A 24,253-nucleotide genomic window follows, 5' to 3' on the forward strand; every position below is an offset into this window, starting at 1 on the left:
AAGACATGTTTGGCAGATTGGTCTTGTATGTCCTGAGTGACATAGGTGACATGACACAAAGAGCTGCTATGATTCTTCTCTATTTTCAAGTGGTGCTGTTATGATCGACATCGACGTCGGATACTCTCCGAGGCATCTTGGTGGTGGGCTCGCCACTCATAGCTTGGATATCCATGGTTCTTCTAGTGGTTCTATGTTGTATAGTTTCTGATTCCCCATCATTGTACTATTGTATTGTATCAGCTTACCCCTGATCTAAGAGAGGGTGTTAGAAGATTAGTCAGCTCAAGGTGAGTTGGTGCTACAGGGGCTGTGGCAGTACTTTTTCTAGCATTTTTTGGTGCCCTTTTTAGGGCTAGGGAGCATTTAATGCTGGCCGACCAGCATTAAATGCTGACCGATTGCATTTAATGCTCCCCCCATTTTATGCCTATATATTGCTAGGGCTCCTCCTCCTCTTGTGTACTTCAGTCATCATTTGTGGTTTTTTTTTAGGTGAGAGGAGCCAGTGCCAAGGTGCCCACACAGCCAGTGACTCACAGTTGTATGCTATTGTCCCGTGTTCGATATGGATTCCATTTCCCGGGCATACATCTGAGTTCTCGTCTGTATTTGTGTTTATTCTTTCTCGTCTTGTGTTCCAGCAGTTTATTTCAGCATGTTGTTTATGCTTCCATTGCTGCACCACTTCTATCAACACAAAGCTTAGTAAAGTTGATTGCCCAAAAGATAATGCAACTACTATTGCTATGAAGGGCATACCTTATGCATCAACTTGTGGTTCTTTGATGTACGCCATGGTTGCAACTTGTCCTAACATTGTTCATGCAATGGGAGTTGTTAGTAGATTCATGTCTAACCATGGCAAACCACATTGGGAAGTAGTGAAATGTATCTTTAGATACTTAAAAGGATACTTAAAAGGTACACAAGACAGGTGTATATGCTGTGGAAAGGGTACACTAGAGTTTCATGCACGTACCAAACACATAGATGTTCCGTATCACTTCAATCAACAAGTATTGGATGATCGTCTTGTCATACTTACTAAGGTCAAAACCCATGATAACCCTGCAGATGTTCTCACTAAAAGCCTTGCAAAGGCTCAGCATGAGCCTTGCATTCAACTAGTGAGATTTGGATAGCTTATTAGTACCACTTTGGGCCTTTAAATGAGAGGTTGTTGGGTGTAAAGTCCCTTCGGGTTAAACTCCCATTAATCCCCATGTGTATAAACTTACGGGTGTGAACACACCCTTTATTTGTACCCCAACATATAAATATATTTTTATTCTTCGTGTCGTAACACACTGATACACTCATCTTCGATTTCCTCACTCTCACCCTTGCTCTATTCTTGCTCATTCCTGTCTCACACTCCATTGCACTCTAACCCAACAATAGCATGCATACCCGGCTCTCCAAAATTCATTGGAATGGCACTTCCATGATGGCCTTGCATTTGCATTCCTTGCCCCATAGGTACCAACTGTTTTATTTCATTAACATCCTTAGGAGCTTTGAGTAAAGGTTTTGACATTTCCTCTGATGCACCTTGTTGTCCTGAAGATGTAGAAGATAAATTCTTCTTCTTGCCTTGTTGTCCTTCCTCGGAGCATTCAAAAATCGCATAAACTAAGAATCCTTTGCTAATTCAGCAAAGAGATTTGATGTTGTCGTCATGTGATTCTTAGATTTGGTCATCAAATTCCTCTTCACTTTGAAGGTCATCAGCGTCACTATGCCTTGAAGAGCATGTATCTTGCCCAACAGCAACATTTTTGGCTTGTTATCCATGGTTCGAGCCTTGTCCAAGGTCAAGCATTGCATTTCCTTCATTCCCATGTGAATGTTCATACTAAGAGTTGTTATCGCTACTTGATTGCATCTCGATGTATGAAGACATATTACTGTAATTTCTCAGCTAAGGGCAAAAATCAACACTAGCACAAAGCTTTGACTTGCAATCACGTGCCTCAAAACCACCAAATCAAAGGATTGAGTGGTACCCCGGCAATGGAACCATGAAATCAGTCTTTCTTCTTGAAAAGGGCGGTAATCCCTTGATTAAGCACTTGACAAGAGTCTACTTTATATTAACTTTCAAACTACAACAATCAGCAAATGAGTATACCTTAAAATGCACAAATTACCTTTATAATATCTAATATTGGACACCCCATTGGCCCCAAAACCAACACCCCTTTCGGTATTTCTTTAACTTGATTGCTAATGGAATGAGTACAAGCTGAGATTCACAATCTCCTTTGTTGTTCCAAAAAGCTTCTTTAATGTAGTAACAATCAACAATCAATTCAAGCCAATTGCCCCTTGATTTTTCACCTAGGACTTGCACAAATGGAACCACCAACTAGCCAAATGCTGCCCCAAAATCACAATGAATGGGTTGGCGTCTGAATTCCCTAACATAACAATTATACAAATTTCAGGTTCTAAATTCAATGTACCATGCCTTTACCAATTGGCACAGGCCTCGAGGTGGCTATCAAATCCTCATTTAGAGATTTACAACAAACATCTCTCTACTATCCACCAAATTTGGCCGAGAAATGCTGAGATCTCTTGAGAGTGGGTTGAAGAAGATAAGAAAAAGCCAAGATGAAAGAGAAAACTAATTTTTCTTCATGACAAAACCTTAAATTTTGCCTACTCCTTGCTCCAACCTGCATTTAATACAATCACCTACTGCCAAGCACCTCCAAAATGCTGTCACTTGATCAACAATGTTGTTGCCAACCCCTTGAAGGTGACTCCCTACAGTCCCCTACTTGTTGAGGCTCCCAGATGGCTATATTCTATAGCAAATTACTATTCTCTAATCAGAAAATAAACCACAGCACCATGTCTCCCTCTCCCAAGCTATAAACTAACCGAATGGCTGAGAACCAACCCCCCAAAAACGTTTTCTCGATTTGCATGGGCGTTTTTGCCAAGTGGCAATCTTTTAAACCCATTTTTCAGCATTATCCAGCTATTTAATTAATTTTCAGCATTAAATAATCCTAAAAACTAATTTTGGCTCTTCTGACCCTACCCACATTTAGTGTTTCTAGCAACAATTCTAGACTGATTTTTAGTTTTATGTTATGTATATGTTGGCTGGAAATTTTCTACAAGTTTGGGACATGTAGCATGGTTGGACAACAGTGTGCAATGTTGTGACTCTGATGCCTTATGGAAATTCCAGTGCAATATACTTTTCCTTTGGAACAATGCAATGCAATCGAGGACGATTGCAGGGATTTCAAGGGAAATGTCTATCACAGGGACGTTGTCATGCCACTACGCGGACACAGTGTGAAAATTTGTAGAGTGCATCGTCATCCAGCTTTCTTATTGATCTAGAGAGTCAATGTCATCTTAGTCATTAGTGCTAATGTCCGTGGTATGGATGATTCAAAAATACTAGATTTTTGGATAAGTTTAGCCTATTTTTTATATTTTGGATATTATTTCTTGTAAATATCCTAAAAAGCTATGGAAACTTCTAGAATAGGGTACATGCAAAAAGCAAGTTTCTTTCTAGCTAGCTTTGGAAAAGCTCATGCAAAAAGGACTAACGAAATCGCACAACGCGCAATCGCAATTTACAGGCACTAAACAGTACTCAGAACTGGGAGAAGAAAAAAGAGTGGTCTAGAATAATTTTGACCAAGTGTCCTGGAGTTTTACCCCCCTTTTGGAGCCAACAAACCATCAGATTTACGATCTGAGCAGTAGAGAAGAAGCTATTGTTTGATGCATGTTTTCGTCTACAAGGGAGCTCCAAGAGATCTAATGCTTAGAGATTGCTTCTGAGTAGTCCCAGACAAGGATTTTGTTCATCTTCTCAGGTTCTATCAATACATAGTGTTTTGATTCATTGAGCTTTGTCTTTATCTTGTGTATCTCTTGTCTATTCTTTTTCTTCTCTTCTATCTCCTACTCTTTATTTCCTTCTCTCTCTGATCCTCAATGGAAACACCTTTCGACTAAAACCCCTCCAACAACGTAAAATTTTGAGATGTTTTAAGCTTACAAATAACATTTGATTAAGTTATTAATCAAATGTGCAAGGTTGTTTAAGCACATGTGATGCACATGGCATTTATTTTATGGTAACAAGCCAAGGACTCCAAGGATGCAATGGGTGTCAAATGCAACCTGGAGTGATCCCCAACCTTTGTTGACCCCTAGACTGACATTAATTAATTAATTAATGCTAGTCCCTACTGTCACCACCAGCACTTGTTGGTCAAATAGTTGTCCCAAGGTCAAAACTAATGCCAACTGGCCAACTGGCCCCCAAAGCCCACCTAGCATAACTTATCACAACTTTTGCCTTTGACACCCATTGCTTCCTCAGGATCCTTAGCCTGTTACCGTGAAATAATTGCCATGTCCATCACGCGCTTAAACAACCTTGCACATTTGATTAATAACTTAACCAAATGATATCAGCAAGATTAAAGCATCTCAAAATTTCACGTCCCCATGACACTTGTAATAAGAGCATAATACCAAGAAACTTTGAATTTCATGAACATTAGTCAATTTTGGCCATTCTACAATAGCCTTAAACTTTTTTTGGATCCATCTCAATCCCATCTTTGGATACAATATAGCCAAGGCAGTAAATCTCTTCTCATAAAAATTCACTCTTTTTGCCATTCACATAAAGTTCATGTTTGCAAATATCTTAAAACACTATTTTCAAGTTTTACTTATGCTCTTCTTTATCTTTTGAATAAACCAAAAGTACCTCTAAACTTCCAATGTGCTCTAAAGATTCTTTCCATCATTCTATTAAAGGTTACAGGAGCATTGGTGAGACCAAATGGTAGCACAAGAAACTCATACAAACCAAGAACTATCTTTGAATGCTGATGTATGAGTATCTCAAGGAGCAATCCTTATCTGATGGTAGCCACTCTTTAAGTCAATCCAATTGAATACTTTGGAACCATCGAATCTATCCAAGATATCACCAATTCTTGGAATGGGAAACCTATTTCAAATTGTAATTTTGTCGAGAGCCCTGTAGTTCAAATACATGTGTCAAAATCCATCTTTCTTCTACACTAAGAAAGATTGGAAAGCAAAAAGGTGAGTAACTAGGTCTTATTAAATCCTTCTCCAAGAGCTCATTCACTTGCTTCATAATCTCCTCTTGATATGTTGGACTCACACAATAGGGTGGCCTATTTGGAAGTAAGCCCCCAGAAATGAGATCAATGAGATGATCTTCTGGTCTCTCTAGTGGTGACTCATCACATAAAGTGTCTGCAAAACAATCTTCATACTCTTTTAAGAATCTCATTCGCTTCTCATTCATATTTGAGATAGACTCTTAAATTCTAGACTCTTTATTAGAATCTTTGACAAAAATCAAATACAAGGAAATAAAATTTTTCATTACTTTACAAATTTGTACGTCAGACAAGATAGGAATAGAGTTTTCTTCTGCTCCTACATCAAAAGATACATTTTTATCCTTAAAGGGAAATCTAAACTTATTTTGATTCCAATAATTGGTTGGATCTATTATTCTATACCAAGATATTCCTAATACAGCATCACAATGACCAAGATCTCCTATGACAAAACTCTCATAATCTACATAATCTCCTATCTCAATTCATAGTTTTCCAAGAATGGAAATAACTTCAGCCTCCAATTCTTGAAAAGCAGCACCTAACATTTCTAGTATTCCAAGTATCTCCTTTGATAGATGTAGATCTTCAACAATCTGAGGATGGATATAACGATATATATAACTTGTATCAAGATGAATGAGAACAAGTTGATTAGCGATCTTACCACAAGCTATAAAAAGCTTTCTTTTCTTTAATGAAACTAAACATCATTTTTCTCTTGTATATTCTACTAACTACTCATATGTTAGCTTATTTTTGGATGGCAAAGGTGGTATAAATCTTGGTCAAATATCTTGGTCTTCTTCCTTTGTGGTTCTTCTTTTAAGGCTTTACTAAGCATCCATGACATATGCAATTCTTTAGCTTCTAGGGCTACATCTTGGGCTTTGTCATCTTGACAGCTCGCCATACTATTGGATGTAATCCATGGATAAACTTCCCCGTCTCCATATTGGATCAAACTTCATTAAGAGATGTAAATTTAAGAGAAACAACTGCAAACCTGTCAATATATGTTTCAGCATTGTATCCATGGCTTTGCTTTAGCTCATTCCATTCTTGTTTCACATTAGCTTCAAGAGATGAAGGTAGAAACTTCTTGTTGAACATCTCCTTAAACTCTTTCCAAGACTTGGGTTTATTTCTCTCTTGAACAACTTTGAGCCACCAATTCAAAGGGGCATCCTTTAGATGCATTTTAACCATCCTAATCTTTAGTTTTTTGGTATAACCTTTACCACAAAAATGTCAAAAGTGGATGCAATGATGAAAGTGTATAGAAAACTGTTGTAATAGGCTGATGTACATAAGAGACAAAGAAAAGATAAAGAAACATTGCAAAAGAAAATAACACTACACAAGGAACTCAAAAGCATAGAGATACTCAGGAAATAAAATCCATATACCAAGATATGAGACAGTACAAAACCAATGTGAGTCATCGGCTATGAAGGCACCGGCACCTGCTCCTCTCTCTCCACCAAAACCGGTCAAGTAATGAATGATCATAATAATGAATATGTAGAAGAAGCCTGAATAAATAGACAAAAATAATGCCATAAATCATGTCAAGTTGACTAGCATTTAATGTTGGTCGGCCAACAATAAATGTTGAAATAGCCATCTTAAAATGCCAAGAAAAATACCTAAATAATCAGGATAATATCCTGGTGCCCTGGCCCACTAACATGCACAAACTCAACCATGAACTAACATATCTACTAACAAAAAAGTAGCATCAAATTGTCTAGTAAAAGACGAAGCTTTTTGAAAATCTCTCTTACCATAGAAAACATCAAGCTTGATACTTTTCTCTCTCGGCTTGAAGTCTCTTTTAGCATCGTTCCTAATTTTTGTAAACTCAAAGAAGCGATCTAATTTTCTTCTTTAGTGCTTGGATTAAATCAAGCTAAGTAGAAAGTGCTGCTTAAATGAGAGAGAGATAGGAGAATACAAAGCATGTGGTTGAAATTTCAGCATGAGAGCTTATTCCAAATAAAGAGAGAGAGCTCCAATATATAGGTGTGGGACTTGGATACTCAAAATTTAAAAGTAGAGATTACACATGACAAGTGACTGCTGAAAATGTTAAGTATAGAGACACTTGTCTCTTCAAAGTGACACATATCCTATTCTAAATACCACGTGTCACTTTCTAGGAAAAAATGCTTCTAAACCTTCTACTCTAAAAATCTCTCAAATGGTTAAGAATTTAAAATAGTTGCTGGGAGACAAAATTGTTCCTTGTGATATTCCAAAGCTTTTGACACAAACAAAATTTCCATTTGAGCAACTGCCAAAAACAGCAACCTTCTAAATTTTAGGAGTCACCAAATTTAGATTTTGAAGTGCTTCATTATACCAGTTCATGTTTTGTTTCTTTGATCATTAGCATCTGGTTTCTCTTTCCGAAACCACTCATTATATGTGTGTATAGTCAATCTGACTATCTGAGTATAAAATTCTTAGTCATTCTAAACTTTCTGGTCAATCTGACTGCTTGACTAAACTTTTAATTTCTCTTGGGTATCTTGTCAATGACGATTCAAGTATAATTATAGGCCGTTCTACCCATTGGCTACCCTTAAATAGAAAAATGAACAAATCACCTTTCAAAGTACATGAGCATCAAATTAATTTGAATCATTGAGTCAATATGTCTTGGTAGCAATTTATCTACAAAGGTTAGTTACACCCTTTATTCAATGCCTTGGCTACTTTGGGGTGGGATGCCTTGGGTTAAAAAATGGGCTTAAGTTTTTTTTCCAATTCCTTCTTAGTTTCAATTTTTAGGCTCGAGAGATGGTGTTGAGCTAAAAATGCATTACAAACTTTAGCTCTTTAAAACAGCCCCAAAACATATAGATTACCAAAAGTTTCATCAATAGTGCACGGTCCTAGAGAGTTTATGCGTCCCATAAGCCGAAACCCTGATTTGGGAGAATCGACTCATCTATAAATAGACAAGCTGCTCGCCACTCAATCTCATCCCTTGTCTTGCAAGTTTCAACCATCAACTCTCCCTCTAGTGGTGGTTGTCCAACCCATTGCAACTATTGCCATGTCATCCACATCCCCTAGTGCCATCTCAACTATTGTCGCCCTGTGCCTAGCCTCTTCCTGGGCATCATACAACTAGTGTTTTGTACAATGCAGGCCTGTTCGTCATCACATTCACCTTTCTCTGCTATCGCCTTGCTAGTTTCAGCCTTCAACGATCAGTTTTCATCACATTTGGGAGGTTACATTGCTGCATTTACCAATTCCAGTCCCAAAGACTGTTGCATTTTGGTTTCCAGCTTGCTGCTCTTTTAGTTTCAATCTCATCTCAGCTCCAACTAGTGGTTACAGCACTCAGGATCTGTCTCTGGTGTGGACCTCACACATCAACACCTCCCTCAATCCGCTCCAAGGAGAGCCATCACTTGTTGGACAGCTCTATCTCTTGCCTATGAGTCTCAAACTGAGTCAGACAGGGACATTACGAGCTTTGATATGTCTATCATGTGTTTTGACAAAGGAGGTAGCTCATTCTAGAGCATGCATTTCTTTTTCAATCGGTTTAGGTGTGTTCTAGCTGGTTATTTTCTAGCTCAATGCATTTCTTTTCCAGTAGTTTTTGGCTACATTCACACCACACGATGAGGATGATCAGCATTTTTATTGTTGATTGCATTTCCTGCAGCATTTATTGCAGGTTGGTCAACATTTATGGCCTCTTTTTTCAGCAGTCAACTAGTTTTGGGGATTTTCAGCTACCTATAGCTGCCCCTCCTATTTGGCTGGTCATTCTTCTTTCTGGCAAGTACACCCACATTCAAATTGCTGCATTCTTCTTTGTCTTCAGCAAGGACTGCTCATTGCACACTTCGTCTCTGTCTCCGTCACCATCACCATCACAAGTGCTCTCATCATTATTCAACCTAATCCGGTGCCTCACTAACACCTTGGGCTGTTTGCAAGGACTGATCAGCCCTCACTATATTCAGCTTTCTTCTTTGAGCAATGCGAATCATTCTTCTCTTCCTACTTTCTCTTTTTCTCTCCTTTTCTCTCCGTTTTCATGGTTCTCTTCCATTGCACATTCTCACATGGTATCATCACCCACGTGAGGACACAAAGTTTCCAACCAAAGATGAGACCACACTAATGCTGAGAACTAAAATTTCAGCCTGCCGTTTACTGCTGTAAATGCACATTTTGTGTTTCATAGGTGACGTTGGTCAAAGGCAAGACACCCACAACTCTTCTTTTGCAAGTGTTGCTGATTTTCCCTCCATTCAGGCTCTCCTACAGAGAAACACAGCTTTTATGTGTTTGTAGGTTGTACAAAGATGCTTATCACCAATTCCAAGGCTTCGATGCCTTGGATGAGTCTATTCATATTCCCTCTAAGAGGCAGCCTGATCATTGCGAAGATTAGAGGTCCAAGCAACCCTCTCTTGACCCGTCATGTAGACTCTAGCAGCCATCTCCCCCCCCCCCTTCATGTCTCCCACAAGACCCGTCCTTGCCCTAGGATGCCTAAGATAACACCGTCAATGTAGGTGCATGTTCTTCCTTCTCTCCCCAAAGGAATGATGATATCTTCAAAGGATATGGCCATGATTCTTTTGACTCAGATGCCATCTCTACAATATATGTCTTCTACACTAGCCTTCTTACATCAAGGACCAAAGAGACTCTTCTATGGGAGAAGCTTGCCCCCATGAGTCCATATTCCTTCACATCCATGTGCTAGAGGATCCTTCTTCCATGGTTGACTCGTCTTCAGAGAACCATTGCATCTCCTGCCTGTGAGCCTCAAACTGAGTCAAACAAGGATGTTACGAGCTCTAACATGTCTGTCATGTGTTTTGACAGAGGAGGCAGCTCATTCTAGAGCATGCGTTTCTTTTTTAGTCAGCTTAGGTGTGTCCACACTCATTGGTTATTTCCAACTTAGTGTATTTCTTTTCCAATACTTTTTACCTACATTCACACCAAGAATGAGGGTGATTAGCATTTTTTTATTGGTGACTATTTTCTCCAACATTTATTGCAAATCGGCCAACACTTATGGCCTCCTTTTCAACAATCGGGCAATTTTGGGGATTTTCAGCTATCTATACCTAACTCTCTTACTTGGCTAGCCATTCTTCTTTCTGGTAGGTACATGCACATTTAGATTGTTGCATTCTTCTTCGTCTCCAATGAGGATTGTTGGTTGCACACTCTATCTCTATTGGTGTCACAAGTCCTATCATCATTATCAAGCCTAATCCAATGTCCTTTTTGACCCCTTGGGCTATGTGCAAGGACTAATCAGTCCTCTTTGTATTCAACTTTCTTCTTTGTTTAGTGCTGATTATTCTTTGCTTCCTGTTTCCTCTTCTTCTCTCCTTTTCTCTCTGTGTTCATAATTCTCTTTTGTTGAACACTTTTACAATTCATTCATTGACTTCAGAGTTATCTTTCGTCTCTATTTGTGTTTATGTTTGCATTTTGCATTTTGCACTTTGTGTTCTTGTGTTTTTGTGTTTGTGTTTTTTATGTCCTTCAGTTGTAGTTGTACACTTAGTGCCATCTTTTGCAAACCCTAGCATATCTCCACACAAGCTTCGCTATTTTACCACCCTCATAGTCATTCGCTTTGCCTTTCAATGCCACTTTATCATAAGAAAGTGGTTGCAAAAAGGTTGTAATTGATGTAGTGTGAAACTAACCTTCCTTCTTGGAAAGGGAGGCAATTTCTTGATTAAGCACTTAACTACAACAATCAGCAAATGGATATAACTTGAAATGTACAAATTACCTTAATAATCTTGGATAGTGGACACCCTGTTGGCCCCAAAACTGGTGCCCCTTTCGGTATTTCTTTAACTTGATTGCTAATAGAATGAGTAGAAGCTGAGATTCACAATCTCCTTTACTATTTGAAAAAACCTCTTTGCTATAGCAATAATCAGCAAATCAATTCAAACCAATTGCCCCTTGATTTTTCATCTAGGACTTGCACAAATGGAACCACCAATTGGCCAAATGTTGCCCCAAATTGCAATGAATAGACTAGCATCTGAATTTCCTAACAATTATACAAATTTCAAGTGCTGAATTCAATGTACAATGCCTTCACCAATTGGCAAGGGTCCCTAGGTGATTGTCAAACCCTAATTTATGAAAAATTTTAGGGTTTACAGCGGAGATCTCTCTGCTATCCACCAAATTTGGTTGAGAGTTGCTCAAAATGGCTAAGAAATGCTGAGATCTCCTAAGAATGGTTTGGAGAAGATCTGAGAAAGCCAAGATTAGAGAGAAATCTAATTTTCTTTGAGAGAAAACCCTAAACTCTGACTGTTGCCTACTCCAACTTGCATTTAATGCAATCACCTATTGCTAGGCACCTCCAAAATGTTATCACCTAATCAACAACGCTATTGTCAACCCCTAGAAGGTGACTCTCTGCTGTCCCCTGCCTGTTGAGGCCCCCAAATGGCTGTCCTCAACAGCAAATTGCTATTCTCTAATCAGAAAATGGACGAACATCTCTCTCTCTCTCTCTCTCTCTCTCTCTCTCTCTCTCTCTCTCTCTCTCTCTCTCTCTCTCTCTCTCTCTCCGTAAAAGATAATTGTATTAATTACGAAAAAGGTACAAGTTTACATGATTACAAGATACACGATGGCTCTACCCCATCGTGTGTAAAAACACACTGTCTCTCTACAAGAACCAAACGACCAAAGAGTTACAAAGTCATGGCAAAGACACAGAGGAAATTGCCATATGCCAGGGACATAAGTCCTCCCAAGGGAGCATGTCAGAGCGCCAGAGAAGATCTATCTGCCAATGCAAGAGACCTTTAAGCCTAGCAATATGCCACTAAACATTATAGGCGGAATCAAAAAAAAAAGCATTCCAAATGGTCCAGTTATACCAACAGCACCAATATCGAAGAAAGTGAAACAAGATCTTCATATGTGGCTGTGTCGGTGTGGGGTATTTGGGCTGCACAAAAACCCAATCAAACAGGCGTAGCGAGAAACCAACCACCGCTCGCCAAACGACTGACAAGAATGACCAGATTTTCTTAGCGAGGAGGCAAGAAATAAATCGAGGACGGGCAGATTCCACACTGGTGGTGCAAAAGAAACAGTTGCCGTTGGAGATTCGACGCTTGGAAAGAGCTGAAGCAAGCGGAAGACCACCAATCTTCACCCTCCAAAGAAAGACCTTATATTTGAAGGGTGTCTTGTTCAACTAGCCCTCCATCACAGTTACCCTCCACCATGACCGGGATTTACGCAATCCCCATAGAGTATTAGCTTTAGTAACCAGCCATTGATGATCTTTAATCAAAAGATGATACACCTGGTTAGCTGAAGCCTTTTCTAAATTCAGCCGGCCGGCCAAGGACGATCCGAAGCAAGGGCAGGAAAGGGTTGTCTGCTCTGGAGCACCATCAAAAGTTGTCCCCACAAATCCCTGTATCCACGAGGGATCCTGAAAAGCCTCCTGACTGTGCGAAACGATATCAACACATTGTGACTGGCAAGGGTGGCATCTGCGATTGAAGTCAAGCCCAAACGTGCCATGCGGTTAAATTTTGGTCGAAGCTCATGTTTACCTTCCCACGAAAGTAACTGCGAGACTACCAACAATTCCAGTTGAAAAGAATTAGTAGCTAAGCGATCCTCCGTTGGATGCCACTGAGCCTTCCGGAGGACTAGTCTCCAGGAACATACCAAATGGGCAAGCAGAGATTATGAAGAACTGGAAAACCAAGAATCGGCATTAAGAACATGCCACCAAGAACTCCGAATTTGGGTATTACCATGCAAAAGCCCATGATCCTCAAGAAAATAACGAGCTATAACGACCCAGGGTGATGATCCGAGCACATGGCGCGGAAAAGAGACCAACGGAGTGCCAGCATATGAGTTTGGGCATCTAAAATAGCCCCTCCACCCATGCGTTTGGGGGTGTACGCATGCGACCAAGAAATCCAGGAAATGCCTGCATGCAAGGGATCCTTCTTCCATAACATGAAACGAATAGACTGAGTAAGAGCATTCATTGTAGTAGTAGTCCAAGGCAGCAATGGCAAGAAATATGTGAGCATTGGCAAGATAATTGTCTGGGCTACTTTGAGGCGAACATGGAAGGGCCAAGCCTGTGACATCCAATATAGAAACTTAGCCGCCAGTTTCTGTGAAATCCATTGTAGTAGCTACTTTGGCGGAACATCAACACCCAAAGGGTACCCAAGATGCCTGACAATGGAACCACGCGGAACAACCATTCCCTGCCAGTCCAATGACTGTAAATCTGACTCCGTGTAGCTGAGAATGGCTGATTTCAAAGCATTGATGCGAAGAACGGAAACCTAACCAAAGAGAGCCCAAACATCTAATGCTTTGCGAAGGTTATCCTTGTCCACACACAGAATCATAAAGTTGTCATCAGCCAAGGATTGACTAATGAAGTGCTGTCTAGAAGGAAGCGACAATCCAGCCAACTGAGTAGAAGCTGCCATATGAGATAACATCGAAAGAACTGGATGAGTCGCAAGGGCAAAGAAGAGAGGGCTCAAAGGGCACCCCTATCTGACAGAGCGGGCAAGGAGAAATGACTCGATAACGCCCCCATTCAGCATGACTCACAAAGAAGCCGCAGCACTAATGGTGTAGATCAGACGAGACATCCGAGCACCAAAGCCCATAGTAGACATAAGTTCTGCAATGAAAGACCAATCCAGATAATCAAAAGCCTTTTCCAGGTCCAATTAAATCAGTACAACCTCCTGATTAGAATGCCTTGCATAATCAATTGCCAATTGCGCATTTAATACATTGTGCAGAATGTTTCGGCCCTTAATGAAACCATATTGGAGAGGATGCACAATGGCAGGAAGATGCTTATGGAGCCGATTCGCCATTACTTTGGAAAAGATTTTATACATAGAACCCATCAAAGAAATTGGGCGCCAATGTTTCAACATAGACGGCGAAGGAACTTTTGGAAGCAATTTAATAAGTCTTTCTTTCCATGAGAAAGGCATGATCCCCATTTCCCACACCAGTTGAAACAAAGCCGTCAATGGTTTCGCCAGTTGGGTAGCAAAAACCTCAAAGAACTCATTGGTGAGACCATCCCAACCAGGACTTTTATCCTTGGGCAAGTATAACAAAACATCCATAACCTCCGCCTCACAAATATTTGTCTCCAAAGTAGCTTGCATGTCCTGCGGAACCTGATTGCGGACCAGATCATTAAAAATTGAACGGGCACGAGTAATTTGGCCTGAAGGTGGAGAAGTGGAACCAAAAAAGTCGAGAAAATAATTCCTACACATATTCACAATAGTCTACGGATCAAGGACCATTTGACCTTCTACATCCTCGAGTCTAGTCATATTCTCTCGGGCAGGAGAGGCATGGAGAGCTCGAAAGAACTTATGAGTCTGACAAGCACTATCTTGCAAAGTCTCCGTCAGATGTTGCAATTTGGCCTGCTGATAAGATTTCAACTGAAACTCTTTAATAAGATCAACCAAACGCATTGCCAATGACAGCAGAAATACATCATCTGGAGTGTCCAACAACAGAGAACGAACCAAAGCCAGCAGGTCCTCCGCCGCTTGTCAACGCCGCCGACAAAGAGAGGCATGATGGATCCCATACTGCCGAACAACCCGCTGCACATTAGAGAGCAATCGTTCAAACGAGGCAGTGCCCTGAGAGGAGAAGTCCAATAAGAATCTATCAATCAATTGCTGCATATAGATTGCATGCTTCAAATAAGACAAGTTGAAACGCAAAGGAAGTCTATCCAGAAATTGCTTAAAAGATGCAATGGGTTGTGCAAGCATCTCAAGCTGTAGAGGGAAATGGTCCGACAAGAGCATCTCAGGAAGAAAATCATCATTATGCATGATGTATATGCGGTCCAACCACGACCATGTTATTGCATACTGGGCAAAATGGAAAGTAAACCCTGTAGAAGAAGGGTGTAGCCAAGACCAGTGATCTTGCTTAAGAATGGCAAGAGCCAACTCATGCCACACACGACTTTCCGGCGCGTCCATTACCGAATGCTCTGATGTGGACTGTGAAGAATCAACACACATATTGAAATTCCCCATCAAAAAACCTTGTCTGCCAAGTGACAAGGAGGCCTGCAAAGTATGCCAAAGATCCCAGCGAGATAAAGGATCATTCGGAGCATAGAGGCCAAGTAACCATAAGATCTCGCCTTCAAATAAAACATCAATCACCACAAAGCGCCCATGTACATCATTTTTAATAAGAACAAGCTGATATTTTTCATGTACAATCATGAGCATACCAGAATAATGCATGGCATGTGTCCCTACATAGAACAAACGAAAGCCATGGCAATCCACAACTTTTCCTGCTTCACCGTGACTCTTGTGCTCAACAGCACACAAAACATCCCACTGATTCTCATACAATACAGTCCACATGGCATGTTGCTTGTGGCGAGAACAAATTCCTTGCACATTCCACGTGGCTATCTTCATGTGTATTCAAAAGAAAATCAGGTACAAGGCACAGCTTGCCTCGCTTTGACCTTTTCTGCTAGAATGTCCAGGACTCCCTCATCCAAAAAATCAGCTAACACGGCAAAAGAGTTCTAACGACCAGATTTGGAGGTAGACGGCATATCCGCTATCTTGGGGATGGAACGGGGATAACGACAATCCCATGGGGTAATGACGTTACCTCTAGTATCAAAAGCCAGCTTAGCAGGTGGACCCTTTGGACCATCCATATACACTCTCCTAGTGGGCTGATGACGGGGAGCAGAGGAAACCATAGCAGGAGCAGTGTGCTCTAAAGACAACATTTCTTTCCTGCGCATGGAATCTTGTGAGACAATAGGCACAATATCCGCCATGCCAGCAACAAGCCTATTGCCTTTTTTTGCGCGTACATCTACTTAGTCATTACCACAGGAATCCAAACCAGAAACATGTTGTTTACCTTTATCCAAAACTTTAGGTGGCTGGGTGGCATCCTGCGACGGAGCATCACACACCATATCTTCCATGGGCAGCGCAACATGCTCAGCATCTGAAGTCTGTTGCTTCTCTGGGCATTCGGCCATAAAATGCCCCAATTTTCCACACGAAAAGCAATGTCCTACAAAGTTGCCCCATTTCAAACGAAAGTGTAAAGGATGCATGCCAAAGCAATTAAGACGTAACCAAGCAGGCCTTTTCCTAGCAGTGTCCCATAACATACACAAACGGTTACGATTCATGGCCCTTAGGCTCGGGGGGAACAAAACAATGCCCACAGCGGCCATGGCGTCCTTTAACAGTGGCCAATAGATAGCCGGACAGTTTTCCACTTCAATCCACATAGGGCATTCACATTGAAGCAGGCGCTGAAAATCTGCCATTGGGCGCCATGGCACAACATGGACCAAACGGCGATCAAAGAACAATGGCAATTTAGACAGGAGAGTAGCACGGTGCGTCTCAGATTTCAACAGCACCTCAAAAAAGCATCGGGGCCCAACAAAAATCTCTTCAACGCATTCCCCTTGTAGCAAACTGTGCAGCCACTTGCGAATACGAGAAAGCACTAGGATCCTACCAGTGAAGAAGAGTATCACAACACGTTCATAAGACACTGAAAATGAGCCCAAAACATTTTTCAGGTCCATAGTGGCTTCCAAAACATCTTCAGTTTGCAGAGTCAGAAAAGACTTCTTGATTATGTTGAACATAATCGCCAAGCAGAGTGTTGGCAAACTCCAGCAAATGCTCCCAGTCAACATCCTGAGAGTCCACACAATCAGAAGCAACCTGAGCATAGGAACGATCCTGATGATCCATTGTCTCTTCCGAAGTATGCTTGATGCGTTTGCCTACAGGCTAGAAGTCAAGACCAAGGGGCATCTCCTTTGTGCACGGAACCATATCCTCTGGTTCCTCTATATCAGAATCCGGACCAAGAGCTGCCACCATTTGGTCTATAAAAGCCAGATCCAGACCAGCCATGTTGTATCACTACGTATAAGGCCGGGCCAAGAGCTCACGGAAGGCAGAAACCGCAGACCTCTCTCTCTCTCTCTCTCTCTCTCTCTCTCTCTCTCTCTCTCTCTCTTGGGCAGAACAGACCTATGAGAGTGCGCTGCAGAAGAGGAAATACGAACACGGAGGGAGAGAGAGAGAGAGAGAAAGCAGAAAATAAGGAAGAGAAATCTGCACTAACTGAAATGAATGCTGAATACACTGGAATGGACAGAACAGTCCCTGCACGCAGCCCGGAGCGTCAGTGAGGGAACCAGATCAGGCTGATGATGATGGCTGCACACTGAGGGATGCAAGCTCATCCCTCATATCCTGTAATCTGTTGATGTGGTCCTTCATGGAAGAACTATCATCAATAGCGAGCATCCGCAACTTCTTTTCAAGAGATATCCCGTGGGCAAACGTCTTCTGTTGATAGAGAGACGCTAGCTTCTGCCACACGTCCGCTGCACTCTTCAACCTGTGAACATGAACAAGGACAGAATCCTGCAAACTCAGAAAGAGGAAAGATCGGGCTCTAGAATTGAGCCGATCCCATAAGGCTGCGCGATCCATAGATGTCCCATCTGCGGGATCCACCATAGGCTGGGGAGTAGGAACAGAAACAAGCTCCCAAAGATCGAAGGAGTCCAAGATACACTCCACCTTGCAGGACCATAGAGAAAAGTTGGAGCCATCCAACCGGTCCTCTTTGGGCAGCTGAGGAAGTACGGGTACCTGTACAGGGGGTACCAAAGGCTGCATCTTCGGCCCATTGGAAAGGGCGTGCCGAGATACATGAATAGAAGGGGGACGAGAACGAGGAATAGACTCCGTATGACGATCCTCGCGATAGAAATCACGCCTCCGTTCAGATGAATGTCGAGACAAAAGCTCATCACCTGAATCATCAAAACCTGTAAACTGATAAGAAGACATCTTCGATATCTGCAAAACACCAAATACCAAAGAAAACTGTGCCGATGCCGAAGAATGACCACCAGAAGGGTCACCAACACCAGAAGAACCACCAAACTCCAGGAAATCGGGTCGCCTATCACCAGGAGGTGAAAACGCAGCTGTGTAGGGCACAAAATCCAGAGGGAAAGTTGCCAGGCACCAAAACGCAGCCCAGAAAAGAAGCGCCAGCTGGAGATGAGCCGCCAGGAGGGAAAACGACCACCTTGGATGCAAAACGCAGCCTGTAGTGGAGTCGCCCAGCTGAAGAGAAGGCCGCCCAGCTGAAAAAGCAGGTAGCAGGAGCTGGTTGATGACGTGGCAGCCTCTGGAAGGGGCTGATGCAGCAAACGCAAATATTCAAACCACCTATGCAGCAAACGCAAATATTCAGACCACCTGGAGGGGCTGCCTGGCTGTTGGAGAGAAGGGGGGCAGCAACAGATGATATGTGTGGTGTCTCTCCAGTCGATGAAGACCTCCGTGCTCTCAGTTTGGCGATGATACCATGTGAGAGTGCGCTGCGGAAGAGGAAATACGAACACGGAGGGAGAGAGAGAGAGAAAGCAGAAAATAAGGAAGAGAAATCTGCACTGACTGAAATGAATGCTGAATACACTAGAATGGACAGAACAGTCCTTGCACGCAGCCTGGAGCGTCAGTGAGGGAACCAGATCAGGCTGATGATGATGGCTGCACCAAAGACAGAGGAGAAGGACGTCGGAGTGTGCACCTGCTGAAGAGAGATGATCAGCCAAGTGTGGGGGGCTGGCTATATATAGCCAAAAGAGCCCAAAACTGGCCGACCTGCCCCAGGGGCCCTAAAAATGGGCCGACTGCATTTAATGCAGTCGCAAAATGCTGACGTGGCACATCTGGGGCCAAAAAATCCCGAAACAGGGGGACAATGCCTGGCAGGTGTGGGCAGCCTGGGAAATGCAGAAACTGCCCTAAAAATGCACACTGGACCCCGACAAATAAAGAGAATGCACCCTGCACTGGACTGATGAAGGGGCTTAGGGAGCGCGCGAGCAGAAACAAACGCCCATTGTGCAGAGAGGGCATGTCCACAAGCAGGGAACAGGAGGCCTCATTCCCTTGCTGGCTCACGCTCTTACGCTCGCTGTGTGGCAACCTGGGTGTGACAGGCCGCTTCCCCTTGGTGGCAAAAAACGATCAAATCAAGGCGGGCAACTGTGCGGGGCTGAAGCTGGGCAGGACGAAGATGATTAGTAGGGCGGCAGGCCAGTACGGCTGTCAACGTGCGCAGGAGGGAAGGACCAAGTCGACGGGACGTGCGCACGTCCACGTGACAGGAGGGACGCACAACAGTTGCAGGCATCAAGGGGCGATGCCAGGGATAGTCACCGGGCCAGTGAATGGCACGCGACAGGCAGAGGGCCCCGCAGCGCAGGCCCAAGCAAGGGCACGCGACGGACATAGGACCCCGACGACGGTAGGGCCAAACAATTCAATCAGGCAGCAAGCGCACATCTCCACTTCTCTCTCTCTCTCTCTCTCTCTCTCTCTCTCTCTCTCAAGTTGTAAACTAACTGAATGGCTAAAACCCAACTCCCCAAAAACGTTTTCTTGGTTTGCATGGGCATTTTTGCCAAGTGGCAACCTTCTAAATCCATTTTTCAACATTATACAAACATTTAATTAATTTTCAATATTAGATAATCCTAAAAATTAATTTCAGTCCTTTTGACCCTACCCAAAATTAAATGTGCCAATCCATAATTAAATTGGCTAGGCCATTTGCAACCTGGAGTAGTCACCATTGACACTTATTGGCCAAACCACTGCCCTAGGGTCCAATCTAATACCAACTGACCAACAGAATCAATTCGGCATAACTTATCACAACTTTTACCTTCAACCCCACTGCATCCTCGGGGTCCTTGGCCTGTTACTATGGAATATTCACCATGTGCATCACATGTGCTTAAACAACCTTGCACATTTGATTATTAACTTAATCAAATGTTATCAACAAGATTAACACGTCTCAAAATTTCACATCCTCGTGACATAGTGACATTCTGACCAACATTAAATGGTGCATTTGCAAAACCAACAATTGTTCCATGAGTCCCAAACATATTGAGCTGCATAGATGCAGTATCAAACATACCATTTTGTACCTTGGGTATCATGCCAACATTACTATACAGTGGATTTGGCATTCCACTTGCCACACCCAAATACATTGAGCCTTACATACCCTGCATAGGTAGTTGCATACTATCCATATTCAATCCATGCATTCCCATGGCTAAGGCATTAGCAACCATTGCTTCAAAAATTGATCCACACCCAAAGTACCCCAAGTGGCCCACATTAGCATGGATACCTTATTGTCCATAAACCATTCAATTGGCCCTTCCAAGTTGGCCTTGCATTTGCACCGATTGCCCTATCGGCACCAATTACTTTTGCTCATTAGCTACATTTGGAACATCACAATGCTAAATAGGCTCTTCTTTCATAAACACAGATTTGAATGCAATGCCCAGCTGTAGATCAGATCACTATGCTGTAAATCAGGTCACCAAGTTAGTAAATGATGCCACCCAACTAACTATAGTGAAGACGATGCTGTACAAGAGGTCATGGCAGCTACAGGAAGCCTAAAATATATTTAGAAAGCGGCTGATCTGGTCGTGATGTCTGACAGCAATCACACACAGCACATGGAAGCCACGTGGCAACTAGTGGCAGAAAGGAGTGTCCACAAACAGGCTGACAGCAGCCAAGATGCTGATGAAGATGGGTGGCAGCAAGGGCAATCCCTCCGGATAGAGTGGATAAGGATAGATCCTGATGGTGACAACTATGGGGACAAGGGATATAAGGAATGAGAGCGGTGTGCATATTAAGTCCATTTTATAGAACATGTTGGAGCCAAAAGAATGTCTAGAGTGCTGTAGAACTGTTCAAAGCATGTACAAATGGCAAAAATGCATTTTTTGGGGCTGTTCTAATGAGCTGAAAAATACAATTAAATAATAATAATTTAGCAGCAAGTTTTGGTATCTCAACAATTGAGTAATTGGCCCAAGCTGTTAATTGTTGCTCTTTCTTCCACACAGATAGAGACGAGGCTGCATGTGTAGCCCAAATGTATGGTTAAGGAAATTGCTAACCAGTTTTCAGGTGCATTAACCAAAGTTAGTAAGCCATAGATAAAGCATGCTTGTGTCAAGCACATCAAGGTCACCAACATCAATACGTTCAGAAGTGAATCCTTAACTTGACAACCTCTTCATAAAGGCTTCATTTAAATGAAGCTCCTTAAGCATTCGAGCACACTGATGATCCAAGAAAAGGTGTAATTCATTCATCCGTAGCACTTTAATTACCATTGCTTTGCACACCTTATGTAGGGACTGATCATGTACTCAAGCTTTTCATTCATGTATTGTAGACCTCATTCAATGCCTTCAGGCTTCCTCTTGAATCTTGCATTCACATGCCCCTAATAGTTTTTCCTCTTTTTTTGTTTTCTTTTGGGAGCCGAAGCAACCCAACATCAACAAAAAGGAGGTGGCCTCCCCTTCTAAACATTGGCCATGATTACTTGGCAAGAGGCACATAAGCTAAGATGTAGAAGCATTCCTTGCAACCAAAACATTATTATCAAGATGAACAAACTGTGCAAAAGGACCACTAATGTTACAAGCCATTAAGTTACTACGTGTGGCCATTCTAAGGTTCCTAACCTAGGATTTGAAGAGTTGTAAAGTGTAGCATTACCACCCTAGGCTACCAGTTTGGAGAACACTCATGTATCTCTAGCATTCTATACATGCAAGGCACGTCATTTGTTGAAGTTGAGTATGGCACCCAATCAAAACAAGCCTCAATTTCAGTAAGTGAATTTTGAATGTTAATAAACAAGAATCTATGAGGGTTATAGATATAAAATGGTTAACGAATAACCATGAACAAGTTCAAAAAGCCCTAAACAAGTATGTCAACTACGAACTATACCAATAGATTTTAGAAAGAGAGATTCAAAGTTCACTGCATATATTTAGGATCACCAAGTATCTATCAAGCTTGGGCTAAACATTAGTTTCCCCTGAAAACGCATGGTTTGTTGCTAGATTTGACATGCCTTGTGCCTCTTCTTGTCAATTGCACATTATTTTCAAAACTTTTCTTTGTGAGGTCCACATATCAGAATCGATTACTTAACAAGACCCATGCTAAAAATGTTTTGCCTTTTATTTTACAGCCTTGAGCTTGCTTCTAGCTCCAAATACCTGCCAGCTGCACTATTTCACTTGTCATACATCTCAAAAGACTCGCCCAGGCCCCATAAATGAAAAACCACGTCTTAGACACCCACTTTATGCACACTGAACTAAGTGTGAAGCTAGTACACAATGTTACACAAGCCCCATGCAATAGAACTACCTGCCAGGTAATAAATTCGAGAGAACAGAACATGAGCATCTAAAATGCAGCTGCACCAAGCTATAGAGAAACTAAGCATGTATGACAACCAGGAAAAACTCTAAAAACTCAAGTGACCAAATCTGTAATGTGTGACATTTAGTAGGACTCTTAGCCCCAGACATAAGCCATGTAGCATATCACATAAACATACACACACACGCATGCATGAGCGCCTCGTGCACGCACACAAACACATATATTTCTCACATAGTCAAATGCTTCTTTCAGTTGAACATAAAGAGTTCAAGTTCGGGAGAATCCAGTGATAGAAGCCAACCTAATCCACCAAACAACCAGTGGCACCATGTCACTAAGCAAAGGGAGTGCCAACCACATCAAATGACACAGCTAGGTTCCATTACACTTTATAATTTACTGAAGCCTATGTGACCTTTTTTTCTTCACAATTCTTAACCATTTGAAGGGCAGTGTTATGTGGTAAGAACTTGTGTCTAGGTTTACATAGGTGTTGGATCTTCCAAAAAAGATATTTCCTTGAAGATACGTAATTAGGTAAAATGTATGCCTTCTTACAACTTCTGTTTGAGTAGACAGTCTTTAGCATTCTCAACTTGATATGCGATCATGCATTACCTTGTGAAGACTTTTAGGCCATGGAACAGGAATCTTGTAATCCTTCGGTGGAGGAATCAAACACAGCAGCTTCTCTGAAGATAAAGGACAATGTCTTTCTCTGTAAAAATTCCTCTCTCTGCTCAAATGCCGCATCCTTTTGGGGTCCTCACAAGGCATGTGATCGACAAATTCCTGCGGGCACGGTTCCAAAGGCTGCTGGCCAGCCTCTATAGCTTGCAGCATCCTTTCCCTGTTCCACACATCAACCGTTGTCAAAGCCAACGCTTGTCGTCCTGAGGCTGCTAACGAGTCTCCTAAAGGAGTGTAAACAAGCACTAAAACCAGGAATACGGCCAAAAAAAGAATGCCCGATACAAGATCTAAGAGCTTCCACTGCTTAGTCTGCTTCTTTCCAGAAGCTGCCACCCCCATGTCGAGCCTGAGAATGAAAGCTACCGACAACTCTCACAGATTGTTGAGCATGACGGAGCTATGGACTGTGCCTTCCGGGAATGCTGACCACTGCAGAACATAACATGCCACAAACGGGGAAAATGGCGAAGGCGGTGTTTGAGCTAGGGTTTGCAAGCCGTTGGGGAAATGCTTGGCATCACGGATGACCCATTTGAAAATGCTTCTGCTTCAAATATGCAAGGGGGAAACTGTACGCAAAACTGCAGCCTGCTTCCGGATCTGTGCGGCTAAACCTTCGGCATAGCTGGAAGCAGCCGACAGGTGAAAGACAAGCGCAAACGAGTCACGACATGTTCTGCCGCTACCGATTTAACTATTCGTAGACAAAAATCCGAACTCGATAGCCACCCTCGAGACGTTGACATTCGACATGTTTCTTCGTGTACAAGCTTTTTACATCACCGTGACTAAGACACTAGCTTCGGCCCTCTTACGGACTTACGGACAGTCGTGCCACGCGCTAGTCCCGTTGCATCGATACAGAGTTCTCGGTGCCCCTCCTCCACATGGTTGAGCCTTGTGATGCATCATCATTAGAATTTAGAACCATGCCATACGCAGGCAAAACTGAGTTCATGGAGTCGATAGAGTTAAAACTTCCCTTGT

General features: G+C 42.3%; 1 protein-coding gene across 3 annotated transcripts in view; it reads right to left on the reverse strand.

Annotated features, from left to right (window-relative positions):
* QUA3 (S-adenosyl-L-methionine-dependent methyltransferases superfamily protein) overlaps positions 1-24,009 on the reverse strand; it is a 147,518-nt gene extending 123,509 nt beyond the window's left edge. The window contains exons 1-2 of one of the 3 annotated variants that reach the window (XM_087684554.1): positions 23,549-24,005; positions 23,192-23,423 (exon numbers count right to left, since the gene is read on the reverse strand). In XM_087684554.1, the coding sequence (XP_087540680.1) occupies positions 23,192-23,416 (225 nt within the window). In that variant the 5' untranslated portion in view covers positions 23,417-23,423; positions 23,549-24,005. Of the gene's footprint in view, positions 1-23,191 lie in introns of all 3 variants that reach the window. The other 2 variants (XR_015691838.1, XM_087684553.1) reach the window with 2 other exon arrangements.
* Positions 24,010-24,253: the final 244 nt, after the last annotated feature.

Source organism: Lygodium microphyllum, chromosome 9, assembly GCF_053477565.2.
Source record: "Lygodium microphyllum isolate KBCC chromosome 9, Lygodium_microphyllum_v1.1.10, whole genome shotgun sequence".
Classification (NCBI taxonomy): Eukaryota; Viridiplantae; Streptophyta; class Polypodiopsida; order Schizaeales; family Lygodiaceae; genus Lygodium; species Lygodium microphyllum.